This window comes from Falco biarmicus, chromosome 6 (genome assembly GCF_023638135.1).
Source record: "Falco biarmicus isolate bFalBia1 chromosome 6, bFalBia1.pri, whole genome shotgun sequence".
In the NCBI taxonomy this organism is placed as follows: Eukaryota; Metazoa; Chordata; class Aves; order Falconiformes; family Falconidae; genus Falco; species Falco biarmicus.
Genome location: NC_079293.1, coordinates 61,417,504 through 61,434,019, shown reverse-complemented (window position 1 = coordinate 61,434,019; position 16,516 = coordinate 61,417,504). Strand labels below are relative to the sequence as shown.

At 39.2% G+C, this 16,516-nt stretch overlaps 1 protein-coding gene across 1 annotated transcript in view; it reads left to right on the top strand.

Annotated features, from left to right (window-relative positions):
* Positions 1–16,516, top strand: part of SLC35F1 (solute carrier family 35 member F1) — a 253,934-nt gene that overhangs the window by 224,563 nt on the left and 12,855 nt on the right. Inside the window, exons 6-7 of the mRNA XM_056344452.1 lie at positions 696–748; positions 6,551–6,705. Of these exons, the coding sequence (XP_056200427.1) occupies positions 696–748; positions 6,551–6,705 (208 nt within the window). The remainder of the gene's footprint in view (positions 1–695; positions 749–6,550; positions 6,706–16,516) is intronic.

Here is a 16,516-nt window from a genome sequence, read left to right as displayed (position 1 = left end):
GAGTTATATGGAAATCACAGATCAGAGGGTGATTAGCTAAGTGAAGACCTAGCTGGTGAGATACCTAATCTCCAAGGGTATGTTTGCCTGGAATGGGAAGAGCTGACTTGTTGACACCTTAAAATTTTCAGGACCTGGAATTTTGATGCTAATGTACAATGCAATACTTATACAATGTTGAAAGTGGACTTTTGCAGCTTGTCCCATCCTTTGTTTTGTGACTTTCATTGCTGTGACTATTTGATCTCTCACCGTGTAACTAATCACAGTATTCTTTCTCCCCAAAGCCAGACTGTAACACCTATTTATTTGACACTGCAGAGCTGCTCTGAAGGGTCAATAACTCAGATACCTCATTAATCATTAAAATTCAAAAGCTTTCAGAATATTAAGTCAGAAGAGTACAAGAGGATTGAACATATAGGGGGTGAGCACTTTGGTATATGGAGAGCTGGAAATAAACCAGCGGAAATTGTACCCTATCATGTCTGATTACTGCCCTGAAGATCGTTCAGATTCACAGGCACAGGGATGATGCCAGAGTGGATTAGCAAAGTCTGATTGCATTTGGTTCCTACAGAGATTTTTTGTTATAAGGTTATTCATGTTGTTGTGTCCAGCATTTGAATTGAATGGGTAGCGGTGATTTAACTTCTGTTCTCTTCCATGAAATTTTGCCTTCTCTTCTCTTATAGGGCAATCATGGAACACAAAGAGCTGTTGAAAGTTCCCTGGGATTGGCAAATAGGTAAGAAAAGACTTTACCTCATTGAAGATAGTTGCTGAAGGAAGCGTGGAGACAAGCAATGTTTGGGGAGGCAGGCACAAATTTTCACAGGAGCCAATGTTTGTGACTTTGCCGCCAGTTACTGCCAAAGGTTGAACTCCATACCTCGACCTTTCTTAAATGATCTGTCCTTCCATTGCCATATTATGCTTTCCTTGCGCCATTAGGTTAAGCATATGAATGCCATAAGATAATTATTCAGACAGCCGTGAAGTAAAACAATAATGGGGTTCCAGTTCTAAGATTCAATGCAACACTGGGACAAATTAATGAGGTAGTCATTAAGAGCCAAACCTTTTCAATGAATGCCAAAGAAAGAAAATGGAACCTAACATAAAAAAACACAACCAAACCCAAAAACGTACTTGCAGTGCATATTATAGCCTCATAAACTCATTTCCAAGGGGAGCATTTCTGTATACAAATGGTTAATTGCTTTCCAAGTAGTCTTGGTGGAGCATAGCGGATGTGTCTTTTAGACAAGTTTAGGTAGCATTGTGCACAATGAAGCTTTTATGGTGTTTTGCGATGCAGTGGATTGCATTTTCCCATTTCAATTTGGAAGCTGAGTTTATGATCTTAGACTCCCTTCTAATTAGTCCGACAAATTATTTGCCTTAAAAGCAAAACAACATTTTGCAGAGCCCCTGTAATCACTCTTTTACTATTTATGACAATAGAAGAAATAAAAGAATACTAATAGTGTAGAGCTGATGTACTTAGCAGGGGATTCAAGCTTTGGCAAACCATTGACAATAGCTTGTTGCTTAGTTTCAGAATGAGCATCAAAATGATAGCTCAGAGGTGTGCAAAGGCAACTGGTTATGTAGGGAATCCCGGAGGACAGGTGATAGAAGTTCTGGAATACACTGTGTTTTCCTTAATTCAGAATTTCTTCTCATCATTATAAACCTTAATAAAGGCAGCGCGTCTTTCGCAAAACACTGCATGCACTTAAAAGTCTTGGACATTTGACGGTTGAGCTGTAAAGCTAAATGACAAGTCAATTTAAAGTATCCATGGAGAAACATACTCAACTGCGTACTATAAGTGTATTTGCCTTCTTTAATCTGAGATAATTAGCATAATTGCATCAGTATTTGTTTATACTTCATAATAAGGAGCTCAGGGACATAATTAATCTGGTACTGATGGAACTAGCAGTGGTCATAGTGAATTATCTACTACCCATGTAAATGTCATACATGCTACCATGGGAGTTCTGTTGTAACTCAGTATTGGTGAAACGCGCTATTAAAATAAAGTCTTACTTGGTCTGTCGTGCCATTAAAATGTCATTGAAAGTTAGTCGCTAATTCTGAAGAGTCCCTATATGAGTCTCCTCATAAAGAGGAGATCATCTCATCTTAGCAAGAGCATCATAGATATGTACTTGTTGTGTTAGAGCAATCATTGGAAATGCAGTGTAGTTGAACACGGATCAAATGGTGACAGTTATGTGTAGTTCTGTGTTCTTCCCTGGCTTACACTGCACTCGGTGTGCTTTCAATTGCATTGGCAGTGATACAAGGTTGTCAAGTAGTGATTGACAAATCTATGCCAGGGTGTTCACAGCCTTGTCCTGAAGTTATCCGCTGTGACAGACTCAAACCTACAGTCCAGCAGAGTTAAATCATCAGCCCTCTGAATGGTAGTGATAAAGTCACAGCAGGCAACCTAATAAATATCTCAGGGTGGCCTGTTGCCATCTGCCATAATTGTGCTATTAAGAATGGATTAGCTACCTTTCAACTGATGTAAAATGCAAGTGATTTTTTAATATAAAGATCTAAAGCCAATCTGTTATGTCTATCATGTTTAAAACAGGCTGTGGCCCTCCTGGTTCTAATTTTGGAAATTCCCCCGATACATAGCATCATCTTAGTACACTTAGTATAAATCAGTGTAGCTCTGTTTGAATCCTTGAAGGTTTAAGTATTAATACTTACAGGCAACCTGACTGAAAGGAGAATCATTATACTGTTCTGAGTGAATGGTTTCATATGAGACTGTGACAGGTTTTGTAGAGTGATAGATTAAATAACAACAAACAAACTAACATCAGTTTTATTTAAGCGAAAAGCCATTTGAATCTCCAAGGAAGTGTCCTTTGTTACAGAGGGTTTGAATATTTCTGAATGGTCTTTATTCCAAGAAGACAGTATTAAAATCATAACAAATTCAGTTTCATCCCAATGGAATGATAGCTGTTGGAGTAAAAACACAAAGGCTAAAACATGCAACATTCAACCAGCATGCTCAGGAGCTAAAGGCAGAAGTTCCAAAGGCATGTTAGTCCTAGTGGTACTGGGGCTACTTTAGAGCAGTCCCTGGGGGCAGATCCTGCCCATCTGTATGAAGATGCCTAGTCTTAAGAGAAGTGGGGAAATACTGAAGGACTGGGACTTGTTCAGCCTGTAGAAGAGAATCACAGAATGGTCAGGGTTGGAAGTGACCTCTGGAGATCATCAAGTCCAACCCCCTGCTAAAGCAGGTTCTCCTAGAGCAGGTTGCATAGAATTACGTCTAGGTGGGTTTTGAATGTTTCCAGAGGAAACTCCAAAACCTCTCTGGGCAGCCTGTTCGAAGGCTCTGTCACCCTTGAAGTAAAGTTCTTCCTCATATTCAGATGGAACTTCCTGTGCTGTAGTTTGTGTCTGTTGCCCCTTGTCCTGTTGCTGGGCACCACTGAAAAGAGCCTGGCCCCGTCCTCTTGGCAGTTGCCCTTAAGATATTTGTTGACATTGGTAAGATCCTCTCTGAGTCTTCTCCAGGATGAACAGCCCCAGCTCTCTCAGCCTTTCCTCACAGGGGTGATGCTCCAGTCCTCTAATCATCTTCATAGCCCTCCACTAGACCCTCTCCAGTAGTTCTGTGTCTTTCTTAAGAGAGAGGCGGCTTTGAGGAGTTACCTACAGGGAGGTTATCAAAAGGACAGAGCCAAGGTCTTCACAACAGAGCATGGCAGGGGAGTGAGAGGCGACAGGCAGAAGCTGAAATGAGAGTGAATTCAGACTGGATAAAAGGAAAATCTTCACACTGAGGACAGGCAGGCAGTGGAGTAGGTTTCCCAAAGAGGTTGTGTAGTTCTCATCCTCAGAGGGTTCAAGACCAGGCTGGGAAAAGTCCTGAGCAACTTGGTCTGGTTTTGAGCAAGGTTTGAACTAGAGACCTGTGAGTTCCTTTCCAGCTTGAATCACCCCACAATCCTATGAGCCTAAGTGCCCAGTTCAGACACTTATGAGGCATTCACACCTAACCAGGCAGAACTGGTGACCTTACCCATCAGGGTGTACACTGACAGACAAGATGGGATTCCTTCCACCAGCTTTACATACCTGGGATGTGGACATCTGATTTATATAAATAGACTCTCTTTATCATCAGCATCAATAAACAGGCATGGCACAAATCCTACTATACTAAAGGTGGTGTCTTAAAGAGGCTGATCTTAAAAGATTGTCATATGCACCCTTACATTTCCCAGTCTCTTCATTGACCACCAACCCTCAGTATGTGTCCAGAGTTAGGTGGAATGAATCCCACCCACGGCTGCCTTCATGCATGTTAAGCCTTCAGTTAGGACAATGCCAGCACATGTGAAAGCAAACAGTTAGGATGATGAACTTCTCAGGGTTTAACACAGACCAGCTGATCAGCAAGTTGTTACAAAAGCACCTCCTGACTTGCCAGGTTGCTTCCTTCCAGTACCTGCTACAGGCAGTTGGTGCTGGTGACCCAGTGCCTGGTTAGATGTGGATCCCAGCACCTGCGACTGCAGCACTAGTGGCGATTCCCAAGGCTGCCATTTGCACTGCAGGGGTACCCAAAGAAACTGAGGCCCAAGCCTTTGACTTAAAACATATTTTTAATCAGAAGACTGGCCCTCTAAGAGGCAATATCTGAAAATCATATGATGTTATTTCCAGTTTGTTTTTTGTCACCACTAAATGCCATCCAGCTGGTGAGTATTACATGTATTTTAAGGTGTAAATGAAATGCTACTTTACAATCACCTCTGATAGGACAGCTACAGTTTAAGCAATTTTCCACTGTAACTGGAATGCCCTTTGGAAAAGCAGCCTGTGAAAGGTATGAAGTTGGCTGCCGAAGAATGTGAACACCAAGGCAATACCATAAAATTGTGCTGTCAATTGAGAGCAGAACCCAGCAAAGCACCCGGATATGTGTGGTAAATCCAAACTCAGAGGGCCTCAGTGGACCAGCTGGTGATTTGCAGACTGTACTTTGAGAATGCTGACTTTGGGTCCAGAATGACTTTTGCGCCTGACTTGTTCTTGATTGAAACCTGGAAGAAAAGCTGTTGTAATGCTCATGTATGCAAACAGTTTCTCATTGACAAAAACTACACTGCATTTGATGCAATCATTTACCTACTACGTAAGAGTTGCAGTTTGCATAAAGTGATTCTTTCAGGTGCTGCCTAAGACTGATTCTGTTGTTACCCATATGCAATGCATATACCCATATACAATACCTTAAAAATCTGTTACGGGTTAGTAAAAGCAGTTCTTCTCATTATCCATATTCTGAATATAAATTCCAATTCATTATCATGCCATAACAATTGATATACGGACACTGACATATTGTGACTGCTGTGTTTGTTTCGGATTGATGTACCCTTCCATTCAGATGCTTCCAAGGGACTCAAACTGTCACAGCTGATCTTGTCCTTTAGATAGCTTTCCTAAAGAGTTGTTAACTAAGTGGATTCACAAACAGATACAAAACATACAGGCTCCTCCCACCTTCTAATTCTTTTCAGGACTCGGGCAATCAGATTTTCTGCAAGTTTTAGTCAACAACAACATGCTCTGAAGAGCTGGTGTGAATCTAAATTTAGGCTCGTGCGCATATCAGCTGGGAATTCTGCAGCATACCGCAGCCTAAGAAGTATCATTTACATGAGAGCAGATGAGTGAAGTGTTTGCTGGTTTTTTAACTTCATATTGATTAATTTGCCTTGGGATTTATCAAGTAATAATTGAAGCAATGAATTTTTTCCTAGTAAGTTATTTAGGTTTTTAAATTAAATTAGATTTTTACTGTAATGTATTTTTATTATATTAGCATCTAACAATCCAATTTGTGTAAGGCACTCTGTAAACATGTAGCAAGAAAGAGTCTCAACTCCAGAAAGCTTTATTAAAGAAGGCAGACAAAAAGGGGCAGAAGAAGAGAGGTGCAAAACTGTGAAGCAATTTGTCAGGTTTGTTGGTAAAATAGGACTAGGACCTCTATCACCTGAGTGCTGTCCTCATGCGTTCATCCATTGGCTCATTAACTCCTCTGCAAATAGTGTTGCGTTCATTTTGTGGGTCCATTCCCAGGAAGCTATTGTGTGCTCTATCCCATTCAGATGAACTCAGGTGGTGTTGGAGACATTCGGCTCCTTAAGAGACTAGATTTGAGGTATCTGAATGCATCATTTAATCCAAATTTATGTTGGACTTGAGGTATGCACTTATAAGACACCGATTTAAAACAGTGCTGATATTATGGGGACCACAGAGGAAAGACCTCCTGCTCACTGCTGATATGATTTTCACTGGTTTTCTTATATATTTAGAATTATGGTTTTAGTCTCTCTCTATATATGTGTGTGTACCTTAATAATTTGATCCCATGTTTCTTGGAAAAAGCATTATTCTTTTCTAAAAACACAGCCTTTTTCCTCCCAATGCAAGCCATTTCTGCAGGCTATGAAAGGTCACTTTGCTTCTTGTTTCTCTTCTGCAGGTTTGTTGTATGTTGGCTTTAGTGCCTGTATGTTTGGCCTCTACAGCTTTATGCCAGTGGTCATAAAGAAAACCAGTGCTACAGCCGTCAACCTCTCCCTCCTCACGGCTGACCTCTACAGCCTTTTCTGTGGATTATTCCTCTTCCACTACAAGGTATGTGGAAATGAGAGATGTGTTTGGGTAGCAGCAGTATGCCTGAAGAAACATCAATGCAGAACAATGAAACAAAACAACCCTCCAAACTTTGTTAGATCTACACCGTAAAAGAGCAGATTTTTTTATTTTTAATACTTCAGGCTTCCCACACCAAAACCAATTCTATTTTATGATTTGTAGTTTTTAAAGAGAGCTCATTTTGGTCTTGTTGTTACTAGTTTTAAGATTTGAGTACCTGTTGGTCAGAAACTGTTTCACTAATTTAATTTTATTTATCAGAGATAACTTTCAACAGCTGTAACCAGACCCAGGGTGGCAGCATAAAGGGAAAGGCTTTTCCAAAAATCCCATAGACTTTTTTGCCCGGGAACAAGGTGTTTCATTCATACTGATTCTGAATTTATAGTTTGTCCATGAATTAAACCTTTCTTGTTAGCTAAACCAATGGCTTGCCTGGTAGTGTAAATGCCAAAATATACAGCAGATTTGTGTTGACGTTAAACTTTTACCTCTCAGGTCCTCTAATATTTAAAACATTGTGTTGTACAGGCACACATTTGCTCTCCAGTTACAAGGAATGGCACTTCATTATTCACAAGTATCCCCCACAGTGTCCATCATATGAAAGTAGCATCAAGGTGCTGGAGGTGATTGCTTTGTACCATCATTTATTCATAAAAGAAGGTTACTTGATAGCTAAAATAGTGGCCCAAAGGAGTGTTAGATAAATGAAAGCATTAAAATTCTGAATAGCTAACCAACTCAAATCAGACTTTGTGATACTAATGGTACCTGAATTAATCTGAACAAGACAGTGAAAATTCAAAGCTTCAGTCTAACACAAAATTGTTCCTTGCTATTGCATTTTGGTTTGGTTTTATGGCTTTAAGAATTTTGCAGACAGAAGAAAAGCAAGTATAGCAACAAAAATTTGACTGAGAACACAATGTAGAGGTCGCATAATTTTCAACCTCATTGATGCCCTCTTTTTCTACAGTAAGTGCATGTCAGCCCTCAACCCCGGTGGCACCCTGGCCTCCCCTTAAGACCTGTTCTGAAAAAATGCTCAGGAAGGGAAGGCTCAGAACTGGAAGGTTTCTTGGTTGAAAGCAAGGCCTCATCATCTGTGCTGATACACTGGTTGAGTTCCACCTCTGATGTAGCTGGTGGTCCCTTCTGCCCCTTACTCATCTGATTAGAAAACTGAAAATCTCATTCTCCTATGGTTAACTGTATCATGCAGTATTCTTCATAAACTCTTACTGAACTCTTACTTCAGCCTGTTTAGGTTTTTTACCTCCACTGCTTTGCTTGGGAGACTGTTACTCTAACAATTACAAACCTTCTTATTTCTAGCATAAATTTACTTGTGGCTGGTTTTGTCCCACTCATTTTTCTGCCAAGAGTATCACTTAGTATGAAGAATGCCCCTGTCTCCGTAGCATTTTACTCCATTAGTACATTAACAGACAACAGTCATATCCTCTCTCAGCCCCTAGTTTACTAATCAGAGCAAGCCCTTCTCTGCACCTCATCTGGTTGGATTTCATCCTTCATGAGATTGTCCCTTCAACCTGAGAAGTAGGAAAGGTCCCTCCAGCACCTGGTGCAATGCTCTTGTCTCTCCATTTCTCCAGAAAGCCTGTTACCCCATAGATGGTAAAACTGTATTTACATTTTTCATCACTGCTTTTCCTTTGTGGTTTGTACTCAGCCTGCAATCTGTATAACTCATGTGTGTCTCTCCTTTGTTCTTCCCAGCTGAAGTGCTGATGAGGAGATGACCTTTGTCAGGGATTTCTGGAAGGGCCTTTACTTGAAATGTAGCATCAGTTTCCCAAGCTGTCAGTGTCTCCTTTCATACCCTTCAAACTTAGGTTGCAGAACAAATTTGAAAAGAGAGACTATATTCAGAGATCATCTAGATTTAAAAACCCACTTAGTTATCTGCTTATTTCTTTAGTTATCGTGGTTTTATCCTTAGTCAGATCACCTCCTCCTTTTCTTTGTGGTTTACTATCTGCTATCATTTTATATGAGGAATTAGAACTGTGAAATGTGCGACTTGCACTCAATACTGAAGTCTAATATGTTAACATTAAATGATCTAAATTAATTCCCCTCCTAAGACTGTGTACACTTGCTTGTTTTCCAGCTTCTAAAAAGCTGTTTCATTCCCAGCCCAGCTGTATGTCTCCATCAGATATGCAGCTCCTTCTGCTTCTGGCTGCACTGGCCAATGGGCACAGCCCCACTTCTCTGGGAAGCAAATGGTTTTATGCTGAATTAGGATCAACTGAGTGGTTTAGTGCCCCTTGCAGAATATAATTTTATGAGGCTTTCAAGAAACAGTTATGATTTTTGCCCTGTGCTGCTACTTTTATCACCAGACAGGTTTATTGCACCTATAGGAGTAAATCTATGAAAATCCATGGAAACTGCAGGAAATGAGTTTAACTGTGCTTTAGAGCCTCTGAGACCAAACTAAGAAGAAGATTGTGTTTGAAGTATTTTGATTCGTTAGCATTTCATTTTTTTACAATACAGACTTGCAACATCATGATATGCAGGACAGTGAGTTTATAAACAGCTGCATTTATATTCTTACCCCATATGCAGGTATCTTTGTAGTGCATTGAACGGTTCCCAGGCCCATAGAAGCTACAAAGAAATACAGTATGTTTGACACAGCTCTGGTGATATACTTGCAGTTAAATATGTTAATTGTTCAAGGTGTTATTGTATTAAAATGTAATGATTTATGACTTTCATTTTTTTCATATAGTCATAGATTGATGACTAGACTGTAGTGCGTCATTCTTAAAATTATCTGTACCCTTCAAATAAAAGTTCTCCTTTTAGTTCTTCTGTAATCAGTAATTGATTCCAAATATTCCAGTGGATGGGGAACTGTGTCTGGCCTCTTTGGTGGCTGAATGTTGGCCACTGTCATAGCATTTAAGTATACAACTCTGTATCTTCAATCCTTTTTTAAAAATTTCACCATATTGATACATTTTATAAAATTTTTATATTTTAAATTTTCCTAGCTATCTTTTCTCATTTCACCTTCTTCTTAAGCACTATTATGTCCTGCTTTGAAAAACAAAGGCCATCAGTCCTAAAACTTAACTAATTATTATCATCATCATCATCATCATCATCGTTGTTGTTGTTGTTACGTTATCCTCTACTATCATATTCATCTTAACCTCTTGTCTTTCAAACTCATCTTTTGATTTGAACTTCGCCTTGATTTCTTTGTTCCATGAACCTCAGTGGTCCAGGAGTACAAAAGCCAGCCTGCATAAAGCTCTGTCCCACCCCACACAGTCAGGAGCCCCCAGTGCCCTGGCCCCAGCGCAGGGAATGAGCCTGTGCAGCAGAGCCAAGGGGCTCCTGCTCCTGCGCTGGCTGGTTTCACCCATGCTTTCTGTAGATAGGCATGACGGTAAACAGCTTTGGAACCAGACAGTAGGATACGATACAAGTGCGAGATTTGCTTTGTAGAGGGATGTCTAGGCATAGCATGGAGGAAGTTTAATGTTCTGAGTAACAGGACTGTCCTTGCCCTGTCAGAGCCCGTGATAGCCATTCTTTGTCATGGATACACTGACACCAGTAGTGCTGGGAAATAAAGGGCCAGCTCTCTGGGTGTATAGGGTTGGAACTTTTGTATAACTTCAGCTGGGTTTTGCTTAGGAGGTATTCTTTTTTACATTTTATTCTCAGCCTTAGCTTTATTTTTATGTGATTTTTTTAAACTTCATACTTTTCATTTGAAAGCTGTATGTTGTGCTTTAGTCATTCAAGCAAATTGAGTTCTCACTAAATAATCTAAGCAGTTTATTTTATGTTTTCCACCAGCTAGAGCATGCATACTGATTGTGTTCTGCACCAGCAGGTCGAGTCACACCATATTATATCATTACCTAGCAAGCCAAGTACAATCAATTATATTCTGCCTTGGAAAATTCATTCATTATTTTATCCAAGATGCAGCTATAAAAATGCAGACTTTCTAGATAGAGTAGCAATTTCCAAATGAAGAAAATGCATATATTTCATAATAAATTAAGGAAGTCATATATCATGATTCAGAATGGTGGACAGTGTCTGTGACAAAGGACTTGGATACACAGATAAACATGATCCTCAAAACCTTTTAGCACCAAAAGTGTGAAATAATGCTAGCTGAAACCTCACTTGCTGACACTTACTGATGTTTCTAAAAATGACTTTTCCTTGCTAATTCTAACAGCAGAGTCCCACCAATGGAAGGGTGCAGATAACCGTCTTCCCATTACATCAAAAAAAAGAGTCACGTAGGAGTCTAGGTGTGTCTTTGGTCACACTTGAATATATATTCCTGTGACAGAAAAGGCCACATCTGCTCACCCTTTGTCTGAGGGTGCAGGATGCTGTACACTAAAAGTGCTGTGAAGTAAAAATACAAAAAAGTATAGAAGCTGGAAAATTAAATGACTCTTACAAGATGTTGCACAGTCTGACAGTAGATTTTTAACAACACAGCACAGATATGGCAGCTTTGTGAAAATACTGCATTGTTAAAAGGATATCTCTTCCTTTCACAGTGTTATCTTGCAATAGTTTCATTAGTTACAAAGCATGAATAGTGAAACATGGATACTCACTGTTTTGGAGATGTCAAAAAGAGCATAAAAGATGCGGCATTTGTATTGCAGAAGTTACAATGAAAGCTTCAATATCAATTAGATTTCTTCAGACACTAGCTTATCATAAATTTCAAGTCTTGTAGATTGTTTTCAAAGCTTTTAGCTTGGGATTTTTTTTTTAATTTTTGGGGGGGGGGTTTGTCACATGTTAGAAGACTGCTCACAACACAACTGGTTAGGAGTTTTGTATCAAAATACGTTTTTGTTGGAAATGCCTAGTTATCAAAACAGCAATGCAAAGTGAAAACCTCCTGTTTTCAGTATGCTCCCAAGGAAACACAAGCCGGCAATTCTCAGTCCCCGACTGTTGTTTTGCCCATTCATCTATGAGGTTGCAGCAGCACACATTTTCCAATGTTTTCAGATCTCAGTTGGAAGATCTCGGGCACAAGAAAACACAAGTTACACAGCTCATGGATTCTGTAAGCCAGAGAACAAATCTCAGTTCTGCATTAGGCAGCCCAGAACCCCAAGAAGGAGCTTTTAAGGCTTCCAGACATCTGCCATGGAGATAATCCTGACAGCTGCAGTAGCAGTTGCCAGAATTTCCGGCAAGCATACTTTATTTTAGGAACAACAGGTATAGGTGTTTTATAATAGAAGCAAATGCAGGATTTCTGTTCTTGAAAGAGCTTCAGTTTCTATTTTGCATCTCAGTTTAGAATTTTTTTCTTTTCTTTAATTATGGAACAATAATTTGGTTTCCTAACCAGAAACTAGTTCATAATTACAGCAAGAGAACAGCCAGGAGCTGATCTACCTACCTATGCATGGGTTTATATTCCCTTAAATATGTAATTTAGATTTCTTAATATTCTTAGTGAATGCCTGCTTGACAGGGTTTACTGACAACAGCACTGTTCTGTGCCTTGCTACTCCACACCTGGTTGTCACCTCATAGTATGTTTTTTGGGGTTTTTTATCAATGATCATCTGGTCATAATATTTCTTTTCTTTCTCCACTTCTCCCTCCCTATCGTGTGTAACTTTTTAATCAAAAAGGGGTTTTTTTATTAAAAGAGACATGTCATGGTATCACGTCTTCCTGCATAGCTTAAGTGTTAAAATGTTAAAAATTTTGTTTGCAATTTCAAAAGAGCTTTTTGGTTTGACATGGTTATACTCTTTTTAAATATGTGCATAAGGTAGGTAGGCAGGTAAAGTTTCGTTTGTATAAAAGGTGTTTGAAGCCAGTTGAAACTCATGTAATCACTAAACAGAACCAATTTCAGACTGAAGTAAGGAGTAGTTTGTACTGACAGACCGACCAGTCAGGGGGAGAAAAGCACCACTGTGTGACTGAGTTCTGCCTTTGGTCATATTGAACAGCAAATTGCCTAATTGATATTGGCTCCCCAAAAGAAAACATGAAATGAAAAAAGAATGTAAATGTTAATTGTAGTAAATAAATGCGTAAACTCAGCCTGTTCACAGACAGTCCCCGGAGAAAGAAAAGAGACAGTATACCTGCCTGTGTAATCTACTTAATTGGATGGTCAGACTTGCTTGCAATGAACCACTTAAGTGCTCTGACCTACAAGGCACTGGGAAAGTGGTTTACTTATCTTATAGTGAGAAGTTGTTATTTTTCAAACAAAATCATGAACAAAGGTTTTAAGTCCTCACATGGAACTTATTAGATTCTTCTGTTGTTTTGGTTTTTTTTATAAAACCCAAAAAGGAACCACAGGACTGTAAGTTCCCATTTCTCTGTATGGATGATGTTATGCTGAGGGTCAGTATTGCTTTCAGTTATTATGAAATACTCCTTCTTCAGTGTCTTCAACAAAGAATCATCTTTGGAGAATGAGTTGAACATAGATATATGAACAGGAATATATTTTGACTTCTTGAAGAAGTTAATTCACTTCACTGTCATGGGACCTGAATTTTCACCACCTTGCAGAATATAGAGTCCATCATCCCTCAGTCTTCACTGCTTTCTTAGCAGGGGTAGATAAGGGGGAGCAGTGTTTAGGGAGCTAGTGTGCAATGGTTAGGGAATTGCGGGGTGGGTCTGTAATTCAGGATGCTGCTTCATTTTGTATGTAATTTGAAGTCACTGCTGACCACAGTCAGAAAGGCTATAACACTAGTCTCTTGTGTACCCACCTCTGCCCCTGTACTCAACAATGCTCCAGACACAAGCACTACAGCAGCCAAATGAGGCAGCAACATCGTACTGGTGGAAAATGCAACGATATCCTTATGTTTAGCATAAGGCTCCCAGCCATCAGTCATTTTCATTTGAAGTTAATATTTGGATATTCGTTCTTTCTTATATTGTGTTTCAATATAAGGAAAATGTTGTTCAAAGATCTCTTAAATATACCACAGAGTACATTATGAAGTTTAATTCTTGCATTCTGAAGGAAATAAACAGTGTTGTGAAAAAAGGAGTGAAAAGTCATGTGGAAGGTAAAGGTGAAGTGCTTTAAAATTCTTACCAAATATGAAAGTGCAGTCATATTAGCAGAAATCTTCCTGTTATTGGAAATAATTAACTCCAGAATGATAAATCTTCAACAAAAGTGTATGGGTTGTAAAGGTGCTCGTGAGCATGGGCTGAAAAAGGAAATTTGGGGAGTTGAGCAATACAAATAAACAACAGAGAACAAGCAAGTTTTTGGATGAACTGCAGAAAGCAAAAAATACTGTAATAAACGCTGCCTTTTTCTTTATTACAAGAAAAAGTGAAGACAAGAAAACATAACAAAGACATTCTCCTATTGAAAGAGCTGGATCTTACCAACAACATAATTTTTCTAAATGATACTCAGTGAATACGAAAACAAAGACTAAGAGGCCAAGTTTCATAACTACTGCGGGGGGGGGGGGGGGGATAGTCAATGAGAACCTCAGCATTTCCCAAGTCAAGCATACTTTTGAAGACAAGGGAGTACGATGAATGTGTCACGCTACATACTTTGGCAATAATTTGCAACCCAAGGGAGATAACAAACAAACAAAAAAAAGTCATGAATTAGCAAAGCAGCAGCTGCATTCAAAAGCTTAAATGTTACTGAAAATGTTCGATTTTCAAATTGCGATTCTTCAAATTAAATGCTATTTCCACCTTAGCATATGGAAACAGAGGCTAGAAGTCCCCTAGAGATGTAGACAGAATAGTCTTTGAAAGCAAACGGTAAGGGTTAAATGCAATAGCTGCATTATAAAATTGGAGATTTCTTATGGAATTGAGTAAGTCCTTGTTTCCTGAAGTTACCAGAAAAGAAGGTAGAGTATTTAGGATGTGTGTTAAGAGTTATGCCTGGCCATCCACATAGTCCATGAGCAACTGGGAAGAAACATAGGTAAAATTGGAAATTAATTAATTTTTCTGTTTTGATTAACTAAGTAGATTGAAGTGCTTACTCCAGTTATGCCTCCTACCAGCCAAATCAATGATATACAGGGTTAAAGCATCCGAATTACATTCTATTTCCTACCAAAATGAAGGAATGGGTCAACAGGCAGACATAACGTCACTCAGAGGACATCACTTCTACATGCTTTCAATCTAAGCAGTAAGGTATTTTATTAACTGCTAAGAAGTCTTCAAAAAGCCTCTTCTTTTTGCCTAAACTCCCCCTTCCCACTAAACTGGAAGCTTTCAAACCCATGATACAGGATAGATGCTTGTCATTGGCACTGCTGCCAAGCAACTTATCTGAATTAACTGGAGTAAACTTCTGGAGTTATCCCCACCACTTACATGTGTTAAGTTTAGAAGAAACAGTATCTGTTCTTTCAGGTGTTTAAAAGATTCATAATCAGTCTGAAGGAGATTTGAAATAGCTTTGACTTAAAATAATCTAGATTTTATATCTTAAGTACAAGAGGAGAATGTGTAGGGGAGAGGTCCAGATGCAACTGGACAAACCATCCTTTTTAAAAAAGTGTTAGAACTGAAGAGAGAGAAAACGAGGAATAAAGAATAATCACAAAAGCAAACTGATACTGTGCAGGTGAAAAAGAAAAGGGGTTAAGTCTAGCTGCTGTAAATGATAAACCAAGCTTGGCAATGAAGAAGAAAGTGAAACAAACAGCAAAAAGTTCTTGTATAGGAAGAGAAGAAATAGTTTTGGTGTGCAAAGACAGCAGAGGCCAATATTGAACAACCTTTAGTTTGGCACCAAAATGAATCCGGACCTTCTGTCACATTCAGTAAGGATGAGAGTTAAATATGAAGACAATGCACAATAGTTAATAGAAAAGGTAATTACTAAATCAGAAGTAGAAACAGAACACAATAATCTGAATACTTTCAAGTTTGGGAACATAGACAGTTGAAAGAATTGTATGGGAAGTAGGCAATAAACTAAAATGAGAAGCAGACACCAGGGAGCAGTGATTAGGGACATGGAGATAAATGGAAAATTGGGTAAAATGAAGCCTAGTTCACAAAAGGTAAATCATCCAATCTAGATGTAGTGTCTGTCTGATAAATTAACAGATTTTTGTAGACAAAAGTCCAACGGTAGGTCTAATCTGTAAGGCTTTTGTATGGTGCAGTGTAGGAAATTATCAATTAAGCTGAGGAACAGGATTAGCACCATAAAGACTGGAAGCTAGGTAAGAAACTGGCTAATGAGGATAAAGGACAAGGCAATATGCTGAGAGAAACAGCTTGCTATAAGGAGCTCGCTGATGGAGGTCCCAAAAGTTTGGTCTGAAGACTGGTCTTGTGTAGAAACCATAGTAATAGCTTTGGCACCCTCAGTAGGAAGAAGGATTAAAATAATCAGGCAACAAGAACTGGATGACATTGAGAAATGCTGTGAAGCACAAAATGCAAGATAATTTCTGTGGCGACAGATGGGAGGAATTTGTGCATGGTTGTGTCAAAGCTGTTTCCGGATTGGGTCAGTCGAAGTATTTCTAGTATTGATGGAGAAGTGCTAGTACCATCGGACATGAGAACTTACTGTCTCAGGACAGCACTTTTCTAGCTATAGCTACAGAGTTTTTTGTTCAGCTCAAGGGGCCAAACAGAGCTTTTTCTCTTATGTGCTCCAAAGCCTTGACAGAGTAAGCGTGTGTCCACTAACAATGTGCTGAATGTGCAAAGCCTAACCACGGAGACCCCCTGATGCAAACCAGACATATTG